Below are 25,461 nucleotides of genomic sequence, written 5' to 3' on the forward strand. Positions count from 1 at the left end.
AAATTATAATTTGATCAGTAGAATCCCTTGTTAGGATGATCTTGGGATTCCTAACCTCCAAATGGCTATTTGAGTCTCTAAGCAAGCCACATCTTGGATTTAGGTCATTAGTTTTCTTTTTAAGCTGACAATCTCATTAAGCTGTTCCTTTTAAGAACTGCTGCTCCCTTAGGGCAACCTTTCTGGCTGTCCTTAGAGCAAGTCATTTAAGACTAGACATGTGGCTTATGCCTCTCAACAACATTTCAAAATTCTGGGGCTTGCACAGCACATACTTTACAAGGTTTCTGTCATCCTTCCCTTTTAAACAGGAGAGCAGTTAATGCTATCTTCCATTTACTTGAACAGCCATATTTCTGTTAATTCCCTCATAATAGTACTTTGGGCAGGTTTTACATATTTATTTATTCTTAATCTAAATGATTTTTCAGTAAGAGCAGAGACATGGGAGCTAGCTTTACTACTGCTTTAATGAGCAGTGCTCTCTGTCCATCCTCTGATGGTTTGTAAATCATTAAAATACCTCCCTGGTAAGCACTCAGAGTGTATTTCATCTAGGTTTCATTTTTTATGCAGTCGTAACCGAGCTGTCATTCCTTAAGCATGTATGAGTGCTATGGCAACAAGAACTAGGAGGTTTGTGACAACTTCATGGTATTCACTAAAGCAATATTTTCACCCATCAGACACTTGTGATGACAACAGCGAACATTACTTTTGGCCACATTTCCAGTGAGACATGCACCAGCACTGCTGCTGAGCCAAATATTTGTTTACCCCTTTAACGAAGAGGTCTGCTCTGCCATTTTATTTTCTTTTCTCGTAGTAGAAGGAGCAGGGTTGATTGGATGCAGTGTCTTGCAGAACTTTTTTGCTGCAAGAAAAGCAAAGCTGTGTAGAAACTTTGCTGCTGGGGTATTAACATTGGCATAGTTAGATAAAGCCTGTGATGTTGGTAAGCTCTCTTTTATGTGCTTAAAACAGAGCTGAATCACTTTTGTAACAGAGGCACTGCTCTATAGATTTTTGTGCTCTGTAGAGAGGAACAAGCTGTCTCTGATCTTAGATTATATTTTTAGTTTTAGTGGGGTGACTTTCAAAGCTCTCGGTGACTTCAGAGGAAAGAGGATTATCTTATCTCTGTGGATAGGTTAGTCCTACTTGTGCTGCTGTTCTGCAGTTTAGGGGAGCTGGTAATGTACATCCCTATACTGATGTTCTCAGTTTTAGTGTAAGGTGTAGGGTTAGCTCTTTCCATGCTTCTTATTGATTCATGTGTAATGGTAGTCCAGCTGGGATGGCAGCAGAATTTCACCAGCCCCGGGTGTTAAAAACTGGGAGCAGGAATCCTTCCTCAAGAGGAAGGGTGAACTCAATCATTAATAAGCTGTTGTTAATGTGAATAAAGATGAGGCAATGTTTACATAGCATTTGTAGGTGTGAAGTGGAGGGGTTTGGAAGTGGATGTTCTCCTGAGTCTACTTGAACGTCCTTTCTTGCTTGCTGCTGTTCTACAAAGACAATTTGGGGAGGTAGGAGTTGGCTGTTGAACTTCTTGTTCATATACTACTAGTGGTTGCTCTAGAATTTTAGAATCATAGAATCTTTAAGTTTGGGAAAGGCCTCGAAGATCATCAAGTCCAACTGCCATCCAAAAACCACTATGCCCACTAAACCATGTCCTGAAGTACCACATCTACTCTTTTTCTGAATACCTCCAGTGATGGTATCCCACTACTTCCCTGTTCCGATGCTTGACAACTCTTTCCATAAAAAAAAAAAAATAAAAAAATTCTAATATCCAAATAATTCTAATATCTAAACTTCACCTTGTGCAACTTGAGGCCATTTGCTCTCGTTCTCTCAATGGTTCATTGGGAGAGCAACACCCACCTCACTACAGCCTCCTTAAAGATAGTTGGAGAGAGTGATAAGGTCTTCCCTCAGCCTTTTCTTCTTCAGACTAAACAATCCCAATTCCCTCAGACTCTCCTTGGCCTTTGTGCTTCAAACCCTTCACCAGCTTTGTTGCCCTTCTTCAGACACACTCCAGCGAGTCAATGTGCTTCTTGCAGTGAGGGGCCCAAAACTGAACACAGTACTCAAGATGCATCCTTACCAGGATGACCACCTCTATAGTCCTGCTGTCCACACTATTTCTGATGCAGGCCAGGATGCTCTTGGCCTTCTTGGCCACCTGGGCACAGGTAGCTACTGCTCAAGAGTACATTCACAAAACTTCCTTCACCCACCCTTATGAAGGGGAAGGGTTGGAGAAAGTATTTTTTGTGGTTATCCTGGAAGTTGGAAGTTAGTGGAATCTATTTTTATCTCTTCTGTAGCCTTCACCAAGTGATTTAGCTTACCAGCTGCATGAGTTTGAGAAAACATTCTTTTAGTACCATTTGGACAGACATTGCCATTACAGCTTGTGTAAGACATTGTTTCCCCATTACAGCTCAAACCAGTTGATAGAGTAGGGAGCTTAGGGTGGCAGAAAGACCTTTTAGATGACAGGACTCTGCCTTTTTGTAGATAATGGAACTGCTATGGCTGCACCACCCTATACATAAGACATAGAAAAGCTCAGGGCTGAAAATAAGACTTTTCATTTCTCTCTAAACTGAAGATGTTGACCACAGTCATATTGACAAGAAAATATTTCCTCCCCGTACATGCTTCTCACTGCATAGGTTCTGGCCATGCATTAATTTTTCTTCGGAAAAAATGGGTAGTAAGAAACCTTGCCGATCTCAAAGGATATTGGGACATTTAATTTTATTCATATTTGTGAAGCAATCAAAGTTATGTAGATAGGAAGCTGTAGTAATGACACCGTGGTGTTTTATATGTTCCCTGTTTTAGTATTCACTTGCACTAAAAATGTCTGCTATCTCAGGGTCTTGATTTGCAGAGATGACCATCTCTGTGAAGAATATATTCATTACTTGAGTAGAAAAGTAATATAGAAAAAAAAAATTAAATAGAAAAAAAGTGGAAAATTGTCTGTCAGCACAGCCTTTTCTAAAATTCTTATTCTCAAGCAGATAAAGAATAAGCATAATCTCAGAGAAAATAACTCTTAGCAGATTTTACCATTACTTTGGTTTCCCAATGACATATAGTTTCTCTTTCACCTTTCATTCAGTGCTGGTAAGAAGTGAATTTTAGGAAATTGAATTTTGAAAGTATCTCTGTGTTCCCTAGGAGGATTAATTTTCTAAGAAAAGTATTGGCTAGCTAGCTATTAACTAAAGCTTTTGAATATTGTATTCAGGTAAGTGAAAGCCTCAAAGTGAAAACGTGAGATGTATTTTAAGTAGCTGTACAGCTAAAGAGACAGTTTAATATGCATTATTTAAATATCCCTTTAGCTTTTTACCATCAGTGTTCATTCTGGATTTTACTGCTACATCCTGTATTTGAAGCAGTGGGCAGAATGGCCTAATACATGTGGATATTGGACTTCCATAGAGATGCATGAATGATAATATCATAGTATTATGTGGGAACTAATTATTTCTATTCTTGTAAAAGAGTATGTGAGGTTTTTTTAATTGATTGTGAACAAAAGAAAGAAGGGGGAGGCCTTCAGGAGGCCTGAAGTTGGTCTCTACTGCTATAACCTGATTAGGACAGTATGTGGTCTTTGTTGTTAAAGGTCATGAGAAGAGCATAAACTGAGTAAGCATTGACAGGAAAAAAAAGTGCTGCCGTTGTTGTACTGAGATTGTCTGATGCAATTTGTTTTATTTTCCTTTCTACTTTTATTGATATGACACATAAGCTCTTCAAGCCAAAGGCTGCCTTTTGTAATGCCTACATTTTGCCTGAGACAATGAGATATCCATCCATTGCTCAGCTTATGATTCTACAACAATCCAAATAGTAATAGTAATAATGGTCTAGTACATGAGTACTTTTACAAAAATAATTCATGTGTGAGCTACTTAGCAATTTCTCAGCATGAGAGCATTATCATTAATATTAAACATGCTTGCTGTTCCTGCTTGTGCTAGTGTTTTATTCATTACTGCCACGGTAACAAAAACTTTTTTGTTGTTTTTAAATTGTATGTTTTGTTTCTCACTTAGGCTCAAAATGCACAGCAGCTCCATGAGAGGATCCAGTCTTCTAGTATGGATGCAAAGTTAGAAGCACTGAAAGATTTAGCCAACTACTCACGGGATGTTACATTCGCCCAAGAATTTATAAACCTAGATGGCATTTCCCTCCTAACACAAATGGTTGAAAGTGGCACAGAGTAAGTATTCTGTTTACACTCTGACATTCCTGCCATATGGGGTGCTTTTATGCTCACTCCCTGAGTACCTGAAGTAGTTCTGTGTACAGCTTCTAAGATTATATAAAATAAAACATCTGAAGAGCTCTGAGCTGCTAGGATAGTATATTCATTATATATGAGAACATTTTTAAAATTTCCTTTAACAATGGGCTGGTGGGGGCTGGGGGTGAGCAAAATGAAAAATAAGAAGTACCCTTTGTGCCTTAAGTTCTGGGGAGGCTAGTTCCTTCTCTGCCCATTGGAGTTCAGATAAATTGTTGATAGGATATTTAATAGTTGATAGTTAAATGATGTAATATGAAAAATGCTTTAAAAATTATCTTACTGAGAGCATAGGGAGCAAAATTCAGTGCTTTTTTTAATTTCCAGTTTTATTGTTTTAATTCTGGCTGGTGTTTTTCAACTAAAAATGGTTTTTTGAAATTAAATTGAAAGCTGACCTCTGAAAAGGATTTATTATTTACTACATTATCTTAATGATTTTTGCCATTGGTGAAATTTAGGACCATTGTCTTCAATAAGTGTCTGTTGGCTTACTGTAAAGGGTATTACATAAAACTATCAAGTGGATTGTTGATCTATTTTTTTTTTTTCTAAGTTAGTATTTTAAGTAGGCTTTTGCTTTCAAGTAAAATTTTTAGTGCTTTGCAGTCAGTGTCAACCTCTACTACGTGTGAAGAAAACAACAATACCCACATCCTTTCCCACGAGAAATAAAATGCTTTTAAAGTAGCTTTCTTATTCATTGGGGGTGTTCATTCTTGTGGGCTGGACTTCAGAAATAAATTGCTGAAATTAATCCAAATCCGCTCTCAAATGTGCTTGAGATCCCTTGGATTCAACAAAGTAAATAGTGTTAGGGGGTGAAGCAAAAGTAGTAAAGTAGGCTTTGAAATGGAACACAAATTGTCTCTGATGATCTCAAAAGAAATATACTGGGGATTTTCCACAGCACAATTAAGAACTTTTTAGAATCCAGTAGTCCTTAGATTGGGAAATGTAAAAGCACACTCTCACTCATCACTGCCTGTTCTGTGGTCAATGGTATATTTGATTTCATATCTCTATTGCTTAACTCCAGCTGTATACTGGATTTCCAAGTTTTCATGGTTTCCTCTGCAGTGTTTTGGAGTTGTGGTCTTTATTTTTTTTTTTGCATTGGTATGATCTGTCTCATGGAGCCATTTAAAAAAAGAATTAAAAAAATTCTTCTAGTTGTCAAATCTGTCAACTTGTCCTGTATTCCTATAATATTTGTTGCTCATAAAATAAATCAAATTAAAAACCAGACAGCTTAGGTTTGTGTAATCATATGCACAGTTACTATACTAATTAAAGGTTTACTGAATGGGCAGGCTCACCTGTGCTTATGAAGATCAGAACATAACCAAATTAAAAGTTACTGCTTCTAGTTTATTTTGTCATTAATTTAAGTGGTTTAATTTACTCCACTGTGGAAAGTATTTAAACTAAAACATTTTATTTTTTATTGAAACAGACAGGGAACGTTCACGTTTTTTACAGGCATTTCTTTTAGCTGCATCAAAAGAAGAGGACATACCCTCCACACTCTCCAGATCTCTACTCATGTTATGTAGCTGTGGGATGGGCCAACATGTAGCAGACTGGACTGGGTTAAAAATAACTATTTAGGAGGAAAACCAGTGAAGCCATCACCACTACTGAAAGAACTTTTCAGCAAATTACACCCTAGTAGTAATTCCTGGATGAGAGTATAAGTTTTCAAACCACACAGCAGGCTTGTAGACTAGGTGTATGAGTGGAGTCTATTACTTTTTTTTTCCTTCTTTATTCTTTTTTCTTTTTTTTTTTTCTTTTTTAATATATTTTTTTAAAGTGTCTTGCATTTGGAGGGATTTCAGATTTTTCTTTTTAGCTGGTGTAATGTATCAGCAAAGATGCACTGATTCATCTACCCATCTAATCTATTTATCAGTGTTTCTGCCTGTGGGGAGAAGCACTGTCTAGCTTGGGCATTGAACAAAGACTTAAAAGTTTCCAGCAGCTTATGTGTGTTAATGAACTCTCTGCAGTCTCTTTTGTGTTCAGCAGCCTAGATGTTCTGCAATTTCTGAGGGGTCTGCAGGTCAGGGTTTTCCAAGTCTGGCTTTGCAAAGGGAGTTGTAAAGCAAGAACATATGTGCTACGCTGTACGTTCCCTTCTGCTTTTATACACTTTTTTTATCAGTGCATCACTGGCTGATAAGAGCATATTTAGCAGAACTTGAGAATTTTTGAAATGAGTAAATCTTAATACATACAGACAGAGCAGCCAAAGCCTGCTATGGTGCTGCTGCTGCTTTCATTTCTCTTTTGACTTCAAACTATTGATCCTGTCCTCCCACTTCAGGGTCTGTCACTCACTGATATTTCAGCACACAAGGCCAACAATGTATTTCCACAGAAAAAGCTTTTGTTTTGGTTTGGGGTTTGACTTTATTCTTACAACAAGGTGGCTTCCTAAAATGGCCTGTGAGTGAACAAAAATATGTAGAAGACAGATGGGACAAGGACAGCCAGCCATTTGACTGCCCAAGGCATTCAAGGAAAAGCATCAGGAGTCAGTCAATTGCCCTCTTTTGTTCTCTATTCCTGTTTTCACTTGGACCCCTGCAATACCATTAATAAGAGGATCCAGTTTGATGCTCATGAATTGGAAAAACAAGCTGAAGGCATCCTTGCCAATAGCTCCTACCCTGGGCTGTGGATCCTCAGCACTGTGGCCTTGTGGGCTGTAATGCTGACCAGGGCATTCAAATGCTTCAAAGCAGAAAGCATCTTGAAAGCATCTTTTCCCTGCCAAAATACCTGCCACTTTCTTTTCCCTAATTGAATTTTTAACTCTAGGCACTTCAGTATTCATAGGTGGACCTACCCATGCAATCATATTAGCATTAGAAAGGGGGACAGTATTAGAGGAGGAATGAGCAGCCAGAAGCTTCAGAGAAGGGCATAAATTTCTTTGATCCTCCAATATTAGAAGGCAGTGTATTTTGTAAAGATACCTGTAAGGTGTATCTTCACCGTGGAGTTCTTACCTACCTTTGAGTTACTGTTGTTGAGCCAGTTTTGCTTGAATGTGAAGCTATGACTCAGCCACACAGCTGAGAAGAACCCTAATGTCTCGGTACTGCTAAGAGGTGGTCCAGCTCCCTGCCAGTTTCTCCTGGTCCTTGTGTGTTAACCCCTGCTCTCCATCCCCATCCTGCTTCCTTCCTGGAATTGGTTCTGGCATCTGAATGCTTTTGCAGACCCACTCCTGCTAACTAACTAACTTTGCTGAAAAGGATCCACACTTGTTTTGTAGAGTAAGTTTTCTGCTGAGTTTGAGACCTGCAGAAGCAAAAGGGGAGATGGGTATGAGTGGATGCAGAAAAGACCCCTTTTTTTTTGTAGCAACAGACCTAACTATGTTGGCATAGATGTATTGGTGAGCCACAACCTGAGAGCAGGCACGTTGTGAACTAGCATGAAAGTAGCTCTCTCTCCTCCATCATTGCAACCTGAAGACTTGGCAGTAAGACTCTGAGGGCATGAGAACTGCAACACATCCCATGGGGTATCTGCTGCTGCTCTGCAAGAAGCCCCTCTGTGTTCTCCCAGCTGCCCAGGGGTTAATGCAGCTGAAGACAGCCCTGCATCAGTAAGCCCAGGCTGAGTGGCACCTCTGTGGTGCAGCTGTACTAGAAATGATGAATTTTGTTAATTCAAGCTTTATTCTCTATTTTCCCCAAAGGGGCAGGCAGTGCTCATTAAAAGTAGCATTGTGCCCAGTGTAAGGTTGCTCTGAGGTTTTCTTTGCATGTGGAACTCATGTTAGGGGGAGCTCTTAAGTTATAATTTGAGTGTGTAATTAAGTTTTAGTAGGCAGCCTCTGGAAAGCAAGACTCCAGATTTTTTGTAATTGTCACCAAGGAAGATGCCTACACTTTGTTTATAAATAAAGTTGGCTTTATTTAGTGTGCTACTTACTCATTTTGGTGAAGCTGATAACTGTAGAAGTACAGTGACCAGAGTAAGAGAATGTAAATCCCAAGATTTCTAGTTAGCTCGGCTTCAGTTTGCTGGTGATGAAAAGTAGTAATATGAAAAGTTAACAAGAATCAACAGTGTTGCCTACTTAATTTTCCACGTTATATTGCTGAATACTGAAGAAAATGAGAATGCATTAGAGAACACACTTTTCAGTTTCTTGCTGTGAATATAGCTTGAAATATTTGAAATATTGACATTGAGAGAGAGTTTGTTTTTACTGTGCAGAAGTATTGAAAAGTGGTTTTAATACTATGTGTAGATACAGTAATCTGGGCCAGACCTCTGTGAATGTCTGCTGCTAAGAGCATATGAACTGTAGACTTGCTGTGTGTGGAGACAAAGCCGTAGGGCTGACAGACTGTAGGGTGCATGGGGCCCTGGTGATGCTGAGGTGCATCTTGTCAATATGAGTGGATTTATATCATCAGAGATGCAACATGCCTCAGAAACTGTCCACATGTATCTTGATCCTGTTGTTGGTTTTTCCTTCAGGCTCATTCTTGCTTCCAGAACATGCCTTAAGTCTCCTATTAACTGAAGAAATAAATAAAAAAGCTAGTTTTATGTTTATATTTGTGGTTCTTGGGACCTATAAATTACAGCAGAGACTGCAAGACAAGTTAGGTCATGAAGAATATGTAAATGCTGATCCCATTTAAAATTATCTGTGATGTCCAGTCACTTCTCAGACTGCATCTGTGTCACGACACTGGGGGACTGCAGACACAATTACTTTCTTTTTCAGAGACTGTTCAGAAAGAGATTTACAGAATATTCCTAATTTTTTGTCTGGGCCAAATTTGTACTTCATTTAAGGAGAATTGAATTCTAAGTCTCTCTGGTTGGATGTACAGACAGACAATGTTAAAGGGAAGAGTGAGGGTGTGCTGCTTCTGCTTTCCCTCTAGAGTACAGTGCCCTAAAATGAGGCAGGAGAGAAGTGCTTAGAAGGTCCTGTCTACCATAATGTCTGATGAAAAATGTGCTCAGGAACCAAACTGGAAGTAATTATCATGTTTCCTTGCTACCCATTCTGAAATGATGTAGTTTTCTCAGTCAGATCTGTATGTCACAGTCTGGATCCAGAATTAATATTTCAGAAAGTCATGTTTGTATGGATAGTTTTTCTGATGTAAGAGAAGACTGGTAAAGATGTGGGCAGGGTTGTTTTCCTTGGCGTAACAGAAGAGTTGTGTGACTGGGACAGACTCTCAGCCTTCCTTAAAAGGAAAAAAACCCTCATGTTCCCTTATAAAGTAAGGAAAGAAATAAAAAAACCCCAAAACAGCAACCCAACAACCCAGAAGTTACAAGCCATAAATACTGAAAGACCTAAGAGTTAATAACAGGAATCCAAATGTATTTTTGTTATTACTGGTAATGATAATAATGATGTAATGAGTGAGAGGAAAACAAGGAAAGGCCTATGCAGAATTTTCAGTATTTTGTTTGCATTATCAAGGTCTCTTTCATTTGTCATTTGGCTGAAATAACAGTTTCTGCCAAAAACCAGACTATGCTAAGCCTAGTTCTCGTGTCAGTATGCAGAATTGTTTCTGGCACTGTTGAGAAGCTTGAGAGGCTTGCTTCATCAATGTGGCAGTGCTGAAAAACTTAATTGTAGTCCAGCCATGGCACAGGAGCATGCTGGATGGTGCTTCTTGAACATGGTTGAAAATATCCCAGTTTGAATTTTAAAGGAGTTGTAGTTGCTTAGTGGACAGATTGGAGAGAAAAACTTGCTTTAAATTGGGATGGTTGTCGAATTCTGTCATCAAATGCAGCTAGATTGGGTTCATATAAGCTTTTAAATAAATGTGTATTATCATGGTTTTTTGACTGTCAACTAAGAGGTGTCTTCTATTGAACGCAGGCAGTTGCAGAGTTGGCTGCTTTACAGCTGGAAGTCTCTGAGATGGCAATTATGCTTTAAGGACAAATTGTATTGTTTAGTGAAATTCTAGGTCTTGGCTTGTGTTACAGAGATAGTACTGAATACCAGCCCAGTGGAAAACTGAAGACAGATAGATTTGGAGTTGTTCCGACTGTAACACACTTTTTGGGACAATTGCTCACATACCTGCTAATGTTATTTTCCATCTCAGCCTGATGAGTATTTCAGTAGTGCTGTCAAAGCACTTAAGCCAGCCCTTGCTCACAGCCACTTGTTCTTGCCCTTTTTCATACCAGAACCATTTGTAGCAGACTGGACTGGAAAACTGATGTAGATTATTAAAAGTGACAATAAAGGCTACTTTTAATACGACATTCCTTTACCTGGTTCAGTTCCCTGATTGAGCTCAGATGGTTGCCCCAGAAAACAGTCTTGCAGGCACAACTCACTGGGTTAAATGGAAAATGAATTTTCAGAAAATGTGGGTGATTCTAAGTTAGTAGGGCTTTGCTACAAAATAAAGTAGTCCTTTTCCACTCTTCCCCACCCCTGGCTCCATAGTATGTGCTCCTGTCTTGCTCAGCTCCAGCACTCACTGGAGTCCTCAGTGGGCCAATTCAGTTTGCTAATCCAGCAGAAAATAAGCCATACGATGGAGAGAGGAAAATAATTTTTATTTTTGACAGTACTGGGCTGTTAGACAGGCTCAGCCATCCCTGTGAAGCTTCACCTGGAAGCATAGATTACTTAATCTGACGTTGCTGCCAAAATCAATTCTTGTCCAACAAGGGCTTTACAGTCTTCATTTCTTAGTGCTTCTGTAATGTCGGGAGAGGCTGACTATTGTCTATGAGGCAAAAATCCAAAATAGTATAGAAAATCAGGTTATCCAGTTTTACCAGTGTGGAGATGGTGGTAACAGCAGGAGAACAAGAAAGGGCTGTCGCCTAGTTTTTCAGTGCAGTGAGGTAGCATTTTTTCTTTGAGGGAGGATTTTTTTTGCTTGGCTTGTTTCTTTCCTGCTTGGTGTCTTCTGGGTTTGTTTCTCCCATTAGTCTTCAGGTTGGATTCCACTCTCCATCTCAACACACACACACATGAGCACAATTTCTTGTATATCCTTCTGATCAATGTCATACACTCAGAACATACAGCATTTTAGATATATGACTGGTCTGAAGACTGAACCCTCAAAGATCTTATCTTTGAAGAGAACAGTTGCTACTCCTTGCACTCCCCCATCCTAAATACCTTTTCTCCAGGACTCATTTCTTGCCCGTGCTTAAGAATATTAGCATTTAAATGACCTTGCTAAGTGGTATCAATACCTTGTTGACAGGTGTTGACAGGAATAGGGAAGAGGAGATGGGACAGTTCTACTGTTTGTTGTTGGGCAGCCACGTTTGTAGAATATGATAAAAAGAGTAATTCCAGCAGTGGATTTGCGAGCACCAAGCCGGACAAAATTAATTTATTTTTTTTTAAACTCCAGACTGAAATACAGGACTCGAGGAACTGTTGCCCCAAAAGTGGGATCCATTCCCCAGGGTGCAAGAAGCTGATCCACACAGGCTTGAGTTATTTGCTTTAATTTCCAGTTCTGCATGGAAAAGGGAGTCAGGTGGTACTCCACAAAGCAAATAGCACAAGTGCTACTTTATACTCAGAAACGTGAGATTATTTGTTCTGAAATTATATTCTATCACTCGAATAAGTGGTTGGTTAACTTGTTTTTGGCTTCTATTTAAAGCAACAGTACTTAAAAATGTTGATAGGCATGCTGAAAGAGTAAGGGGCTTTTCTTTAGTAGGGGTCTTGCTAGCCTACAGGTCGGTATTTTAGTGCATTAATAGGATGCTAATATACTGATGAGATGTTAATACTGATGAGAGGAGACTGATGTGTCCAATTACTCAGTGTTTTCTGCCTAGTGATGAAGGCTATACCCAAGGTAAGCTGTGGAAAGTACATTTTTCCATCCCTTTCATCTGTCTTTCAGGTTTATGTCTCAAGTACAGGCTGCTGACTGCTTGGGATGTGCTTTTGTCTAATTCTTGCTGTTTCAATATTGTGTAAGCTCTGGTTTTATACTTCTTCTTTATCACTTCTAAGTGATTTTTTTCCCCCAAAATTTTATTTATTTCAATTAATATCCAACATCAGAAGCAGCAAAAATAAGGAAATATGTTTAAATTTCAATTTCTACAACTTCCCAAGATGTTTTTGTCTCTTGGACTGGAGTAGCTGTCTGGTAGTGTGGTGGCTGCAAGGAGTGGGAGTGCTACTGCATAGCTTAGTAGTAATTTTGCAAATTTCATCCAAGACATCATTTATATGCAATAGCCACACCTGATACAGACAGAAGCCAGAAGGATGTACTCCTGTGTATTTGTCTTGCCATATTTCTAAACACTGTTACTCAGAATGTGGGCTACCTTTGACTGAAAACCAGTAACCAGATACTGATTTAATGTGGTTAAGCAAGTTGTTCATCCGTCATCCCATCAGTTTTTCTATACAGGAGGAAGGTTTTGTGAACATATTCCACCTTTGTTAATAACTGCCCTCTCTGGGGCCTTACTGCTTGAAAAGTTTTTATGTTCAGTGGTATTTTTATCCTACTATGCCTCAGACAGTGCAGGCTCAGTGATGTGGTGTGACTGCTTTAGCTGTTGGCATCACTAACTCCACACTGGCTCCCACAAGGAGATGATGTGTCCATACTTCTGCCCAGTGGCTACAAGCCCTTCCTGTGCACTTTGTGTTCTTCCAGCTGGGGTTTAGATTTGGGCTGTCTTTGGTCCTCCTACAGAAATTTTTGCCCATGAGCACATAGGAGTTGATCTGGTTGGATCCTTGCTAAGCTGATCTCTGCTAGAAGTTGCTTGTGACATAACCTGCGGTATTGAGGCAAGAATTCTGTCTATATGGCTTGGGGAAGTCCAAAGGAAGCTGCTGCTCCTTGGGATTCAGATGGAAATGTATCACAAAGTTCCTTTGAGGCCAAACAGGGAACATAATATGGTAATGAAATGTCTAAACCTGTGGCTTGTTGTTAATGTTTATTTTGCATTATGTTGGCATTTGTTTTGAGATTTCTCCCCTTATAAGAATTTCTGTCTGTTTTTGTCTTTCACCACTCTAGTATTTGAATCTTTCACAAATGCTATTTAATTTATCCTCATAACATTTTGGCTGTGATTTTGTTCCCATCTGTGCAAGTGCAGTTGAAGTATGGTTTCTTCTAAGAAAAAAATAAAATTACTGAACCAATTACAGTGTCTAGATCAGTAAGGCTTTCAGCATTTTTGGCCATACCTGTGGTAACTCACCCAGGAAGTGTTTTACAGAACTGACTCATTGCTACAGTGGAGTCAACCCTCTAGAAGAAACAACAGTTTTGTAAAGAAAGAAGGAAGAAAGCTGGCAGAGGTGGCACTCTGCACTTGTTCCTTTCCAGGCTGACTTGCTAGGAGAGTTAGCTTGGCCACTTAGTTCAGTAGCCACTTTAGCCTGGTCTATGGGTGAATATGAGAGGAACTCTTGTTCATGCCAGGTCCTTCTGTATTAGTTTCTTTGTTCAATGATGGGATGAAAATAGCATGCAGCCTTTTAGATAATGGCCTCCACCTCTTCAGTGGTAAAAGTCTATCTATAATCATCCTGTACAGTGCTGCTGCAACATTTTGTCTTTGATTAGGCTCTTATCACACTAAAGCAACAGACTGGTACATGTTGTTTGGTCTAATACGATGGTTGTCCTTCAAGTCAAAATTTCCATCTTTGTTTTGCTTCACCAGAAAAGTCCCGTATGACTCAGTTATTTCTCAATATTATTCTAAATTTCTATTTTCTTTAACATTTCACATCTTCTGACTTGCTTGCCAATTAAATCAAGATGAATAAGAGTTCTGTAACTGCTAAGAGCGTTACTGTCTAAAATGTTTTGTTCTACTACTCAAATGTTTATTCCATAATCCCTGGGCTTAGTCATGGAGAAAATGCACCTGATTGTGGAAATGTGCCTGTTGTGAAAAAACACTGGCACAACTGAGTCTGCCCTTTAAAGTGCTACCAGTGTGCAAACACCACTCTAGTTTCTCTTTGATGTCAGGCTCAAAACCAATTTCAAGTTTACTTGCTGCTTAATCCAAGCCAGCATCTATATGAAAAGCAGCTGGTTTAAAAACTGTGCTCAGGAGGGTGCTATGAAGTTTTGCTGTCATGTGCTGCATAAGGTCGCTTAGATCCACATGCATTTGGGAGATGACAAAACCCATTTGTGGTGGTAGTTTTTCTTGATAAGTTTTAGCAGATTCTTCTGCAGCAAGGAAGCACTCTAGAAGCACAGGGATGCCATTCAGCTGATGTTGGGATCACCTGCTGTAGAAAATGCTTTGAACTTTTCTACTTCTCAAAGCACAAGTAGATTAATTTTCTCCTCTTTTTAAGGCTGCCTGATTGTAAGAATGCTTTTTGTTTGCTTATGATTACTGTCTACACAGATAGCTAGTGCAGCATAAAAAAACCCCGAAGCCATGAAATTTAAGAACAAAATCTCATCACATTTCTAATTGGAGCTGTAGTCTAATCTGTGTGTTGATATGTCATAAACTGTGCCATCATTGTCTTCAGGTGTGAGTACTGTAGTTCACAATTAGCAATGTATGATTTCAAATCATACAGTTCTGTGATGTACTCTGTGTTTTCTCCCCTGGTGATAACACAAGCCAGCCCAAAAGCTGCCCTCCCTGAGCCTGGTTTGTCTCTAAAAGGAGGTCCTTTGGGTCTATGTAGAAAGCATGACTTATGCTTAAACAGTGGAAGGCATTACTGCTGTACCAAAAGGGAAAAAAAAAATCAAACCAAGTTCTGGTAGAGAGTCAAATCAACAGTTGGAATACTTGGAGTCCTAGAGCTCCTGCAGGCTGAATGGTATGGCAGCAAGTGCAAAGGTGAAAGGGACAAGGAGGGAGGAGGAACCTCCTTGTTCTTCATTTGAACAGTAGTCTGCCCAGTGTGGAGCTGTATCCAACCCTCTGAAATAAAACTGTGAAATAGATTTACGAGATATAAGAAGGTGTTAAGTAGGAGACTGATTTTTTTTTTCTTTCCTTGTTTGTTTTTCTTAAATAATGTTTTTTTAAAAAGTTATTTATCTTGTATGCCATTTTTAGCACTGACAGTATCTTTCTTCAACTTCCTTAGTAGCATAATCGCCAGTTCTGAAGATGGTTATTAGCAGGATGACTTGTAAATTGTCATGAGTGGGCTGCAGCTTTCAGATGCATTTATTATTTTCCCCCCCTTAAGATTTGGCTTTCAGTTTCTGACTATGTGGTGCCATAGCTTCTGGTTTGCTAATGCTAGACAACAATGTATACCTAGGGGACAAAAATAGGAAATACCTAAGTAAAAAAATTCTTGGGGTACATTAAACCTTACTGCAATTAAAAACCAAGTGTTTTGGAAGCTACTAGGAAAGCAAGAGCATCACATGGAAGGCTGTGTGTGCAGCTTGGCCTCTTAGAATCTGACTCAGTGACACCATTAAGCAGGTTGTTGTTTTTCTCAAGTGGGTTGAGTCAGCACCTTGGGTTTAGGCATGTTCATTGGTGTGTGAATTTTAAAAGCAACAGAGCTACAGGTGAGCTTACACATTCTGTTGGAATAAGGCTGCACCACTGTATTTGTGTGTCATGGAGCTGGTACAAGATGCTTTTGAGTTGTTGGGTCTCTGTTTTTAACAACTCTGTGGTTAAAAATACAAGGTAAATTGTTTGTCCCCCATTGAAGTCAAAAGAAAACTTGTCCCTGGCTTCAGAAGGCTGGGATTTTGGTCTCTTGGTCCTAGCTACACAACAACTTTCTTCATCCCTGTTGACTGCTCTTACATCAGTATTACTGATAGAGTATGGAAGTAAATATTGAGATTTTCATCTGATGGAGTTTTCCAGGCAGTGGAACACATGTCATAGCAACAAGACAGAATATGTAAACTGTTATTGTTTTGTACTAAAGGCTTCTTTCACACAAATACCTAACTAATTTAGGATGGCTAGAAATGTTCAAAGGTCAAGAGAAACACATTTTATAGGAATCTGATCCATTTTTCCTATCAACTGCTTTTTTTCCTAACAGAAGTTAATACAAGCATTCTGAACAAATATTTTAAACAATTTTTGAATGTCCTTTACTAGTTACTGACCTCTTTTTATTCACAGCAAATTGCTAATAATTTACTGCCTCTTACTGTGTGCCTGTCTTTCAGTTTTATGAACTGAGTATATGTGTGTATTTGTAGGAAAATAGAGAACAGATGTTTTAAAGTGTGTCTCCTCACGTGCAAGTTTTAATTTTGCAGACGATATCAGAAATTGCAGAAGATAATGAAGCCCTGGTAAGAACCTGATTAGATCATCACCTTGCACACTTCCTCTTCTTTTGCATGACTAAGTTCAGGCCCTTGCTCTAATCTTTATGTGTAAACACAACTGTGCATATTCATTCAGCCAGTCTTCAGCATTCTCTGTTTTCTGCTCTTTGGTGCCTGTTAAAATTTTCTTATGAAGCCTTTTTTGCTTTGCTTGTGGAATGGGTGCTTCTTTTCTGTAACTTCTTTAGGGGCTTCTGCTATTTCCTGAGCAAGGCTTTTGTTTTGTTTTTAATTTGAGCAAATCAATCTTTTCCCTGTCTTCCCCAGTCCCCCTCTTAAATTTGTCTGGCTTACACGATAGCTAGTAAGCAATTTTAATTGTTGATATTAATGAGATGAAAGTAACAACCATTGTGCCAGCTTGAATTCCTGCTATTTGCTGGTGCCAGGTAATGCTAATTGTTGCAGACAACTGTAAAGAGGAAAACTCTAATATAGAGAAGGGCCTCATATCAGGAAGTTCAGAAGCGTGCTTATTGTGTGGTGATTTGAAATGGGACTCTTCTGTATGCTTCAAGTTAAGCACATAGGCTTTGATAAATTGGACCCCAAGAGATACTCTAATATCTTGACTGACTTGGAAGTTTGACGTGTCAAGAACAGCTAAAACCCAGGGAAGCAAAGGAATAACTAAGCAATTAACTGTGTATCTGACACTCTGAGAGCTCGAAATGGTTTATCATGCAGGAGATGCAGCTCCCCATCTGAAACCATGCTAAGTCATATTTTCACAAATCTACTCTAAACCATGTTCTGAAACATTTATTATTAAGTCTTTGCTAATAAATAAATTAGACAGTAAGAATCAATTTGGCAGGAAACATAGATCCTTTCTCTATGTCGCTTTCTCAACCTAATGCAAAGCAACTTGTTTCATAATAGAAAAGTTTAGATTCTGAGGAAAATGATTAAAATGGCAAGAGGCTTTTGGAATTCTTGGCAGCATCACCCCTGTCGAGACAAGGTACCTCCTGTGCATTTAGATGGTGGGTTTATTCTCACTGCTGTGAAAAATGTTCACTATGAAATAAGTGTTATATTCCTTCAGCACCTCTCTGCTTCTGAATTTTGTTATCCTATAGGATTCTCTACATTAAATTATGTTGTTTTCCTCATGAGAGTACTAAAATGCTAATTATATAATTGCATCCCACCCTGGTGTTAGGACCTGATTATACTGATGATCTGAATTAATACTTTCTACACAGTTTAGTTTGGTTTCCTCATGGGAATAAGCCATTATCCACTTGAAGAGGATTGTTATTGATCAGTATAGCTACAGCACATTAGTGAATATAGTCGAAAAGGAAGTGTATGTGACTAATGTTTATGCTAACTTTGCAAGTTAAATCCTTGCCAGTAGAAGCTTCAGTTTACATCAGGCACACAGTTTAATATTTTGATTTCCATCAGTAGTATATTAAATGATACAATTACAATAAAAAAAAAATCTTGTGTTTGGGATTTGTATTAAAAGAGATACCAGAGCCATTGGTCAGGACGTGAAACCACGTTCAGGAAGGAGGTCTGTTTGTACATTTTGAAGGTAAAATATATATGCTACTTCTCTACGAGTGTAGTTATTGAACATCCTGCCAATTTTTCACCCGTGTATTAATGGGAAAAGGTCCAATGAAACAAGAACTACAAAGAAAACCTCACTTTGATATAATGAACTGAAGTAAATTTAAAAGCTTTTAAGCCTCTAGCTGCTGTCTTCTTGACTAAAGAAACTTAAAGAAGCCAAATGCTAATTAAAAAAAGTTGATTTACAGGATGACATATTTCATAAAGTTCCCATATTTCATTTTATCTTTGATAGCTTGCACATGCTTGCCTGATTTAATTAAAACTTGGTTTTCACAGAGAGACTTAAAAATAGTGTTCTCTGGTAAAAGAAGTTCCTCTAAAATGTGAGTTTCTTTTTCTCTGTCTTTTCATTTTAGGGGTTCCCGTTTTTGGTTTCCCATTTTGATTTCCCATTTTTGGTTTGGGATTTTATGTATCTCATGTTGCTAATACTTGGATTTTTAAAGAAATCCCATGAAGTAGCTGCACCTTTGCATTGGAGTTCTGAGTGGCAGTCAAACCACTCTGATGGCAGAAGGATATTTTTTCTCTGTAGTTAGTTACTCCTGGTCTTTTAAGAAAGGCTGGTCCATTTAAGTAAATCACCATGAAATGAGCAAAACCAAGAATTTAAAAGATGGAGAATAACAGAAAAGGTAATTCTAATTAGATCTTTATGATGAACCAGTGTGTAATAGTTCCTCCAGGCTATTTTCCCATGCAAACAAACGCTTAATGTGCATCGAAGTGGATTTAGTCATATTCCATAACAAGGGTATCTACACCTGGATTTATTCAAGAGCAGTTACAGTTCTGTTTAAAATTTGCAGCTTGTTTTCTTTAATCAGAGTTAATTTGCAAGCTAGGCAAAGCCCTGATACCAGGAATACAAAGCTATTTCAGGTTTTGGAACACAAGTGGCTTAAAATTAGTAGGCCTGATCCTTTTTAATTAAGACAGTGAAACTGCGCCATAAAGAAATATTTCAGTGGTGCTCATTACAATGTAAAAAAACCCAAAAACAAAAAACAACCCCCCCCCCCCCCCTCCCAAACAATTGAAAATAGATCTTTGTCAATCGCAGCATACCAGTTAAATGCATTTTCTGGAAAATAGGGGCAGCCACCCTACAGGCTGTTCAGTCACTTTCAGCTGTACTGAGTAAGTATCAAGTAGGTGTGAATTGCTCCTACTTTGATTTGATTTGATGGTGGCTTAGCATCACCCTTGGAAAGGTTACTTGAAGAAACAAGGAAGTTTAGAAGCAACCAAGAGGAGTCATAGCAATAAAAAAGGGACTTATTCACTCTGTGCTTGCAAAGCATCCTGCTGTATCATCAGTCTTCGCTTTAGACTTAGGTTCTTGCCCTCAAAGGTCTTTCAGAGCTCATGTCCTCTGATGATTAGATATATTCTGCACCCCTGTTTAAATTTATTCATGGCCATTTATCATTGACAACTCTAACTTAAAGAGCTGTTCTTACTCTTTGATGTTGACCTCAATGATGTCAGTTGCCCAGTATTAAGCTGTGAGCACAGTCACTGAATGATAAGAGACTTAAAAGTTAACTGCTAACTTAACTCCAGCATTTTGGGGCAGGCTGCTACTTTCTTCTTGTTGCCTCCTGCCCAGTTAAAGTTGTTTCTTTGCTGCCTCCCCTCTGCACAATTAGAGATCAGCTTTGGTTCCATTTTGCCCATGAAAAATTTTTCGTGTAAAGGTGTCCTATCATTGGCTTCTAATCCTAATGGGATGGTGGCTGTGTCCTGGTTGTGACCAACAAGCAGAAGTTACTTTCCAGGTTCTCCTATGCAACTTTTGTCAAGTAAAACACATGTATAACATGAGATAGTCCACCAAGCTTTATATGGCTTTTTTTTCTTTTTTTTCTTTCTTCTTTTTTTAACCTGTTGAAAAGTGAGTGTGAATATCTCAATTTAAAGAATAATTTAAACAGCTGAATATTTTTTCCTTCCTCAATTGCAATGCAGCGTTCATTTTGTGTATTAAACATGGATTGAGTTGTGGGTTTTTTCCAAAAACATCTAGGGGATTTGAGTGCTCAAGTCTCATTAATTTATTTTTATAAGAAATCCAAGTTGCTTTAGGCATTTTTCAAAATATCAGACTTAGTTCTATCTATACATCTTAGGATTACTTAGCACACATAAAAAGATGGTTTGGCATGTAGAAATGATACTAGGAAAGCAGGTGAGAGACGGATGTGGTGGTTAGGGTCACATACACATTCCTGAGATTTTTATTTTTAGGAAACAAAAGCTAATATCAAAATGAATGAAGATGTTGTTTGTTGTTTTTTTTTTCCTTCACAGTTTCTTAAGGTAAGAATGCAGAAAATTCTTAGGAATGTGATTTAACAGGCTTTGACCTGATATTTCTCTAAAACCTAGAGGTGTGCAATGCAATTATTGACTTATTCTTCAGTCAGGTTTGTGTGAGGGGTTGAGGTGCACTGGCTGTGGATCAGGGCACAGCCATCTGTTCCCTCTGGAACAGCTCCTGCTGGGACAGCCAATGGTGTTACACACCACAGCTTTTTGCTGCTTCTGAGGCTTTTTGCCAAAAGCTGCTGTGTCTGAGGTGCTGCTTTCTGAACCAGCTTGCCCATCCTTACAGCAGTGGTTAGAAGAGGGGATTCAAAAAGCAGAGAATGGGGAAACTTTATCAGCTGTCCTACTGTAAGGTCTCCCCACCTAAGAGCTGGAGCCCTGAAGAGCATTCATGAGGGATTGTGCAAGTAGGTTGTCTGATAGCACAGATCATTAAAATGTCAGTGTTCATGAGATATGAAATTGCAATTACACAGTGTATCTCTCTGGCCATTTATCTCTTCTTGCTGTGATGGCACACATTAAAAAGCACCTTCATCAGGAATTACTATAAGGCCATTAAGGCAATTTGCCAGAGCAGCAAGGGTTTGATATTTACAGAACTGCTGTGCCTTGTGCTGTGGATTAGCCTGAAAAGATTTTATGAAGAGGAGGCCCCATAATTTTTCAGACTTTCTTTCTGACTAAAACACTCACTGATTTTGAGTTAAAAAGCTCCTGCCACATATTTTCTAAGATTACTAATTTTATGAACAAGCTTTGATTCTCTTTAAGCTTCTACCTTTTACTCTGTCTGATGCTCTTAACAGTATGAGTGTGTATGGAAATGGATTGCTTGGAAGTCTATTTCTACCTATCTGCTTGTGTTTAAACACATAACAATGAATCAACACCTCTCCCTTCCCCCTCCAGATACTTTAATCCTTATCTTGCTCTGGTTACCCTGGAGATTACTTTCATCTCTAGCTGTGCTCTTCCTAATGCTTATCCTTTAAGCCTGGCTGTTGACTTTTGCTGTGCCACTTATTGTATACATATATGTACAGGTGCATATATATACAGCTATATATTTTTAAAAACACATACTAGGTATGTGTGGTGCTGCATAATGTGTAGAGCTGGAGTGTTTATTGCTGCTTGATTAGTCCCAGTGTTGCACCTTTTCACTCTCCTTAATTATTTGAAGCAGCAGCCCAGGAGTGACACTTAGTGGGGTGTCTGATCATTTAAAATGGAAAAGTACTTTCACCTTCTGGATCCCAAGTGGTTCTATCATGGGCACATCTACTAAAACCAGGTTTATAGATGAACACCACTAGTTTCAGATCCACTAACCAAGTTTCCCCTTCAAAGCTGTGGAGGAAGATGGAGTAAATTGCAGGATTAATCAGTCGTTTTGGTGAGAAGAATAAATAAGATTGTTGAATACAAAGGCGTTGAACTAAACTGAAGCCCAGCTGCTTCTGTCCTGAAGGTGAACATCTATATGCAGGCTTAACACAGTTTAAGTAATCCCTCTAAACTGTACCCACTGTTAATGGAGATGAGTTTTCATGTTCAGTTACTTTATAGAAGAATATTTATATCTTAAAGGTTAATTGAATAAAATTTTAAACAATACATCTGTTTAGCTTAATGCTAGGGGAGAGATACCTGTACCTACTTTTTAACCTGTGTGGCCTATATTTTGTAGATTTTTTAAAAAAATATTTTTGTTTGGATCTAATTTAGCTTCTTAAAAAACAGAATTCCATATCTTTGTGGAAGTATTCTGTCATGAAGTTGCATGAGAATTCAATACAAGTTTTTAGAAGGAAGGCTTTCGTTGTTTTATTTGTGGATTCATAATACCCATATTATGCAAAAATAATGGATTGGGGAAAATGAAGGGACTGGAGCTCATTAAATTTCCTGCAAACTCTTATTGTTATCTTATTATGAAATCCTTGATTATCTGGAATGCCAGTGGTGACATTTTGAAACAAAACAAAATCAGAAACTTCCAGATCCTGTATTTGCTGAACAAAATATTCCTTGCAGAGTTTCCATGAATTTTTTATAGACACTGTAATTGCCTTGTTTGATGTAGATTTTGTCATAAATAATCAAAGCCACTGTGGAACACCCTTACTTGCTGTGGAAAAGAAAGGTGTGTTTGGGGGGTTTCTGCTTTTTCTCACAAAATGACAAAATGTCAAGAAATTTCTTTAGTGGAAGGCATTGATGGAGTTTTGATGAACAAGAGCTCCAATCTGAATTGAAGGGTCCACCAAAGACCACATCACACCCTGAGAAATCCCTAAGTGGCAGATTAAAGCAAATCCAGCACACTGTCTAAGTTGCTACACTGAAACTGATTTTCTGCCCTATTCCTTTATATTGCAATACACATCTTCCATTTGAGTGGATTTTCACTTACTTATATTGAGTTGGTGCAGGATTGTAGAGGAGCAAACCACACAGTAAACATTAGTAATTACATTGCTTACCTGTGGCTATAGTATTAAATTCAGATTTTCAACGTACTAAGCATTGCATTTCCAGCGTGACAGAGGTTGGTTGTTGGATTTTTTTTTTTAAATTTTATAATTTTATGAGGTATGCTGCTGCGTTAAAGTCACTGGGACTATTCATGCTGTTTAGATTGATTGTATGCTTCTGCTAGTTAATAGCTTAGTGGCAGAGTACCTTGCAGGCGGGTTGGCATGCCCTTAAAATAATATGCTGCTTCATTTTGGGCTCCATGCCCTGCTGCTTGTATTGAGTGGTTACCTCATTGAACGACTTCATTGAAATCATTATGGCTGCTGACTCTTTGGGGCCCTGAGTAGATTGAGAAATTAAGCTAATCTTTAAAAGCTGGTTTTTAAGATGGAAAATTCCCATGCAGCTAATTAGGTTAGAGAGTATTATTTATGTTGGGCTTAAACTTGTTTTGGGTTTAGCCGAGTTCATACAAAGATGCATTGACTCTGAAATTTACAGGTGTAAATATACAGGCATAAAATGCTGGGTAGCTGCCTGCAAACCCTAAAAAAATTGAGCTGCATGCTTGGATAAACCATGGGAACTTTGGATTTCACTTCATGTGGTTGCCCGTAGACAAAAAAAGGAGATACATCTTCAGATTCAAAGAAAGAGACTGTGGCATCAGCTATTGGAAAACTGCTGCTCAATAGAACATCTCCTCTGGTGATTTTTTAAAATACATTTGCTTACTTCTAAGAGAAGGAACAAACAGTCCTCTGCCTGCCAATCTGCTTGATACAGAGGTACCAAAACGTGTCACTTCTGTATGACATTTAATTAGGAGCATTTCCATAAGCTGCAAAGAGCGAGCTCACTTATTTTCTCCTGTTAGATCAAAAACTCTGAATTCATAAGAGAAGATTAATTTGGACTATCTGATTTCCTTGATCCTTGCATGTGGTGTTCTCCTGGGGATTAGTTCTTCTCTTAAAAAATTGCTTTATTCCAGGTGTCTGTTCTTGATGTCCATAATAAATTGTTTTAGAGACTGTCTCTTGCACGGCTTCTCTTGCTCTTCTTTTACCTCTTAGTCCATAATTGGCTTAATTTTCCTGCCTTTCTGAAAGCTTCCTGCTTCATTATTCCCTTGGTCGTTGCCCTGCTGCATCACTGGTAAATGTTGTCATGACTCCTGTCTCTTGCAGCTTTGGAGATATGTTGTCCTTTACACTGACTGCATTTGTTGAGCTGATGGATCATGGGATTGTATCATGGGATACATTCTCTGTGGCATTCATTAAAAAGGTAAATTTGTAATCAATGCTCTCTGTTCTATATCACTTTGCGTCTACTATTTTAAGTTTTGGAGGTGAGTCGGGGGGTTATTTCTCCAGGGGCGTTGTTTAGGTCATTGGTAAAAAATACATTAGAGTGGAATGAAAGTGCTGTTTCAAAATAGAAATATACATAGTTACAGGATCTGGCTCAACTTCTGCTGAAATCAATGGGAGTGAAATGGGGTCAATGCTGTATTGGGCTTATTACGCAAGAAATTGCTTGCTCAATTACAGGGTGACCTGTACAGGCACTCTGCAGTTAAGCCAAAAATTAGTATTTTGATTTAATGAAAATTAAAATGAGTAATACCATATTTCTTCAAAGTAAACCAGCACTGAAATATTTCCTTTGGGGGTATGGGAGGAAGTGAAATTAATTAATTTAAAAATTGAAATTAAGCTGATATCAACTTCAGTTTATCAAGTTGAATTCTGTCTCCCCTGAATCTTGCAGCAGAGTTCTATAATTTTGTAACAGATCTTTCCACAATGTGCAACTTTTTTTTCTTTTCTTGTATGTAGGAGATAGACAAAAGCAGCAGCAATATGGGAGTACTCTATGGAGATGCCATAGACTTCAGAAAGAAATTTTTATTACTGAATTAACCCTTTTCATTTACACTGTGGAAAAAAAAAAAACAGGCTCACCTCTTCACAAAGAATTTTCAAGCCAGATTGAACTCAAAATTTATGTTAAATTAAAGTCTGTTTGTAGAGGTCCAAAAGATAGCAGAGTTATGTCACTAAAATGGTACCAGTAGCTGTAATGAAACAAATATAACCTGTGGGAAAGAGCTCTTCATTTTAACAGTGTGTCAGAGCAAAGACTTGTAATTTAAATTTGTTTAGAAAATTGCTGCAACCAGAGGAAAACACAAATTTACTTTTATTGCCAAAAGTGAAAGAAGAATCAATTATGAAAACAAGCATTAGATGTATTAAAGCTCAGATTTGGCTATTAAAAATAATGGATGCTATTTGTATGAAAAACTTGTAGAATTGATGTCGTTTGTGTCCAGCTAGATGGTGATGTTGATTGTTA

The 25,461-nt window shown here is 38.3% G+C and overlaps 1 protein-coding gene across 2 annotated transcripts in view; it reads left to right on the forward strand.

Annotated features, from left to right (window-relative positions):
* ELMO1 (engulfment and cell motility 1) overlaps nucleotides 1–25,461 on the forward strand; it is a 313,181-nt gene that overhangs the window by 82,514 nt on the left and 205,206 nt on the right. For both annotated transcript variants that reach the window (XM_071736038.1, XM_071736039.1), the window contains exons 7-9: nucleotides 4,095–4,264; nucleotides 16,621–16,656; nucleotides 24,288–24,387. In XM_071736038.1, coding sequence (XP_071592139.1) covers nucleotides 4,095–4,264; nucleotides 16,621–16,656; nucleotides 24,288–24,387 — 306 coding nt within the window. The remainder of the gene's footprint in view (nucleotides 1–4,094; nucleotides 4,265–16,620; nucleotides 16,657–24,287; nucleotides 24,388–25,461) is intronic.

The sequence above is a fragment of the Heliangelus exortis genome, chromosome 2, assembly GCF_036169615.1.
Source record: "Heliangelus exortis chromosome 2, bHelExo1.hap1, whole genome shotgun sequence".
Lineage (NCBI taxonomy): Eukaryota > Metazoa > Chordata > Aves > Apodiformes > Trochilidae > Heliangelus > Heliangelus exortis.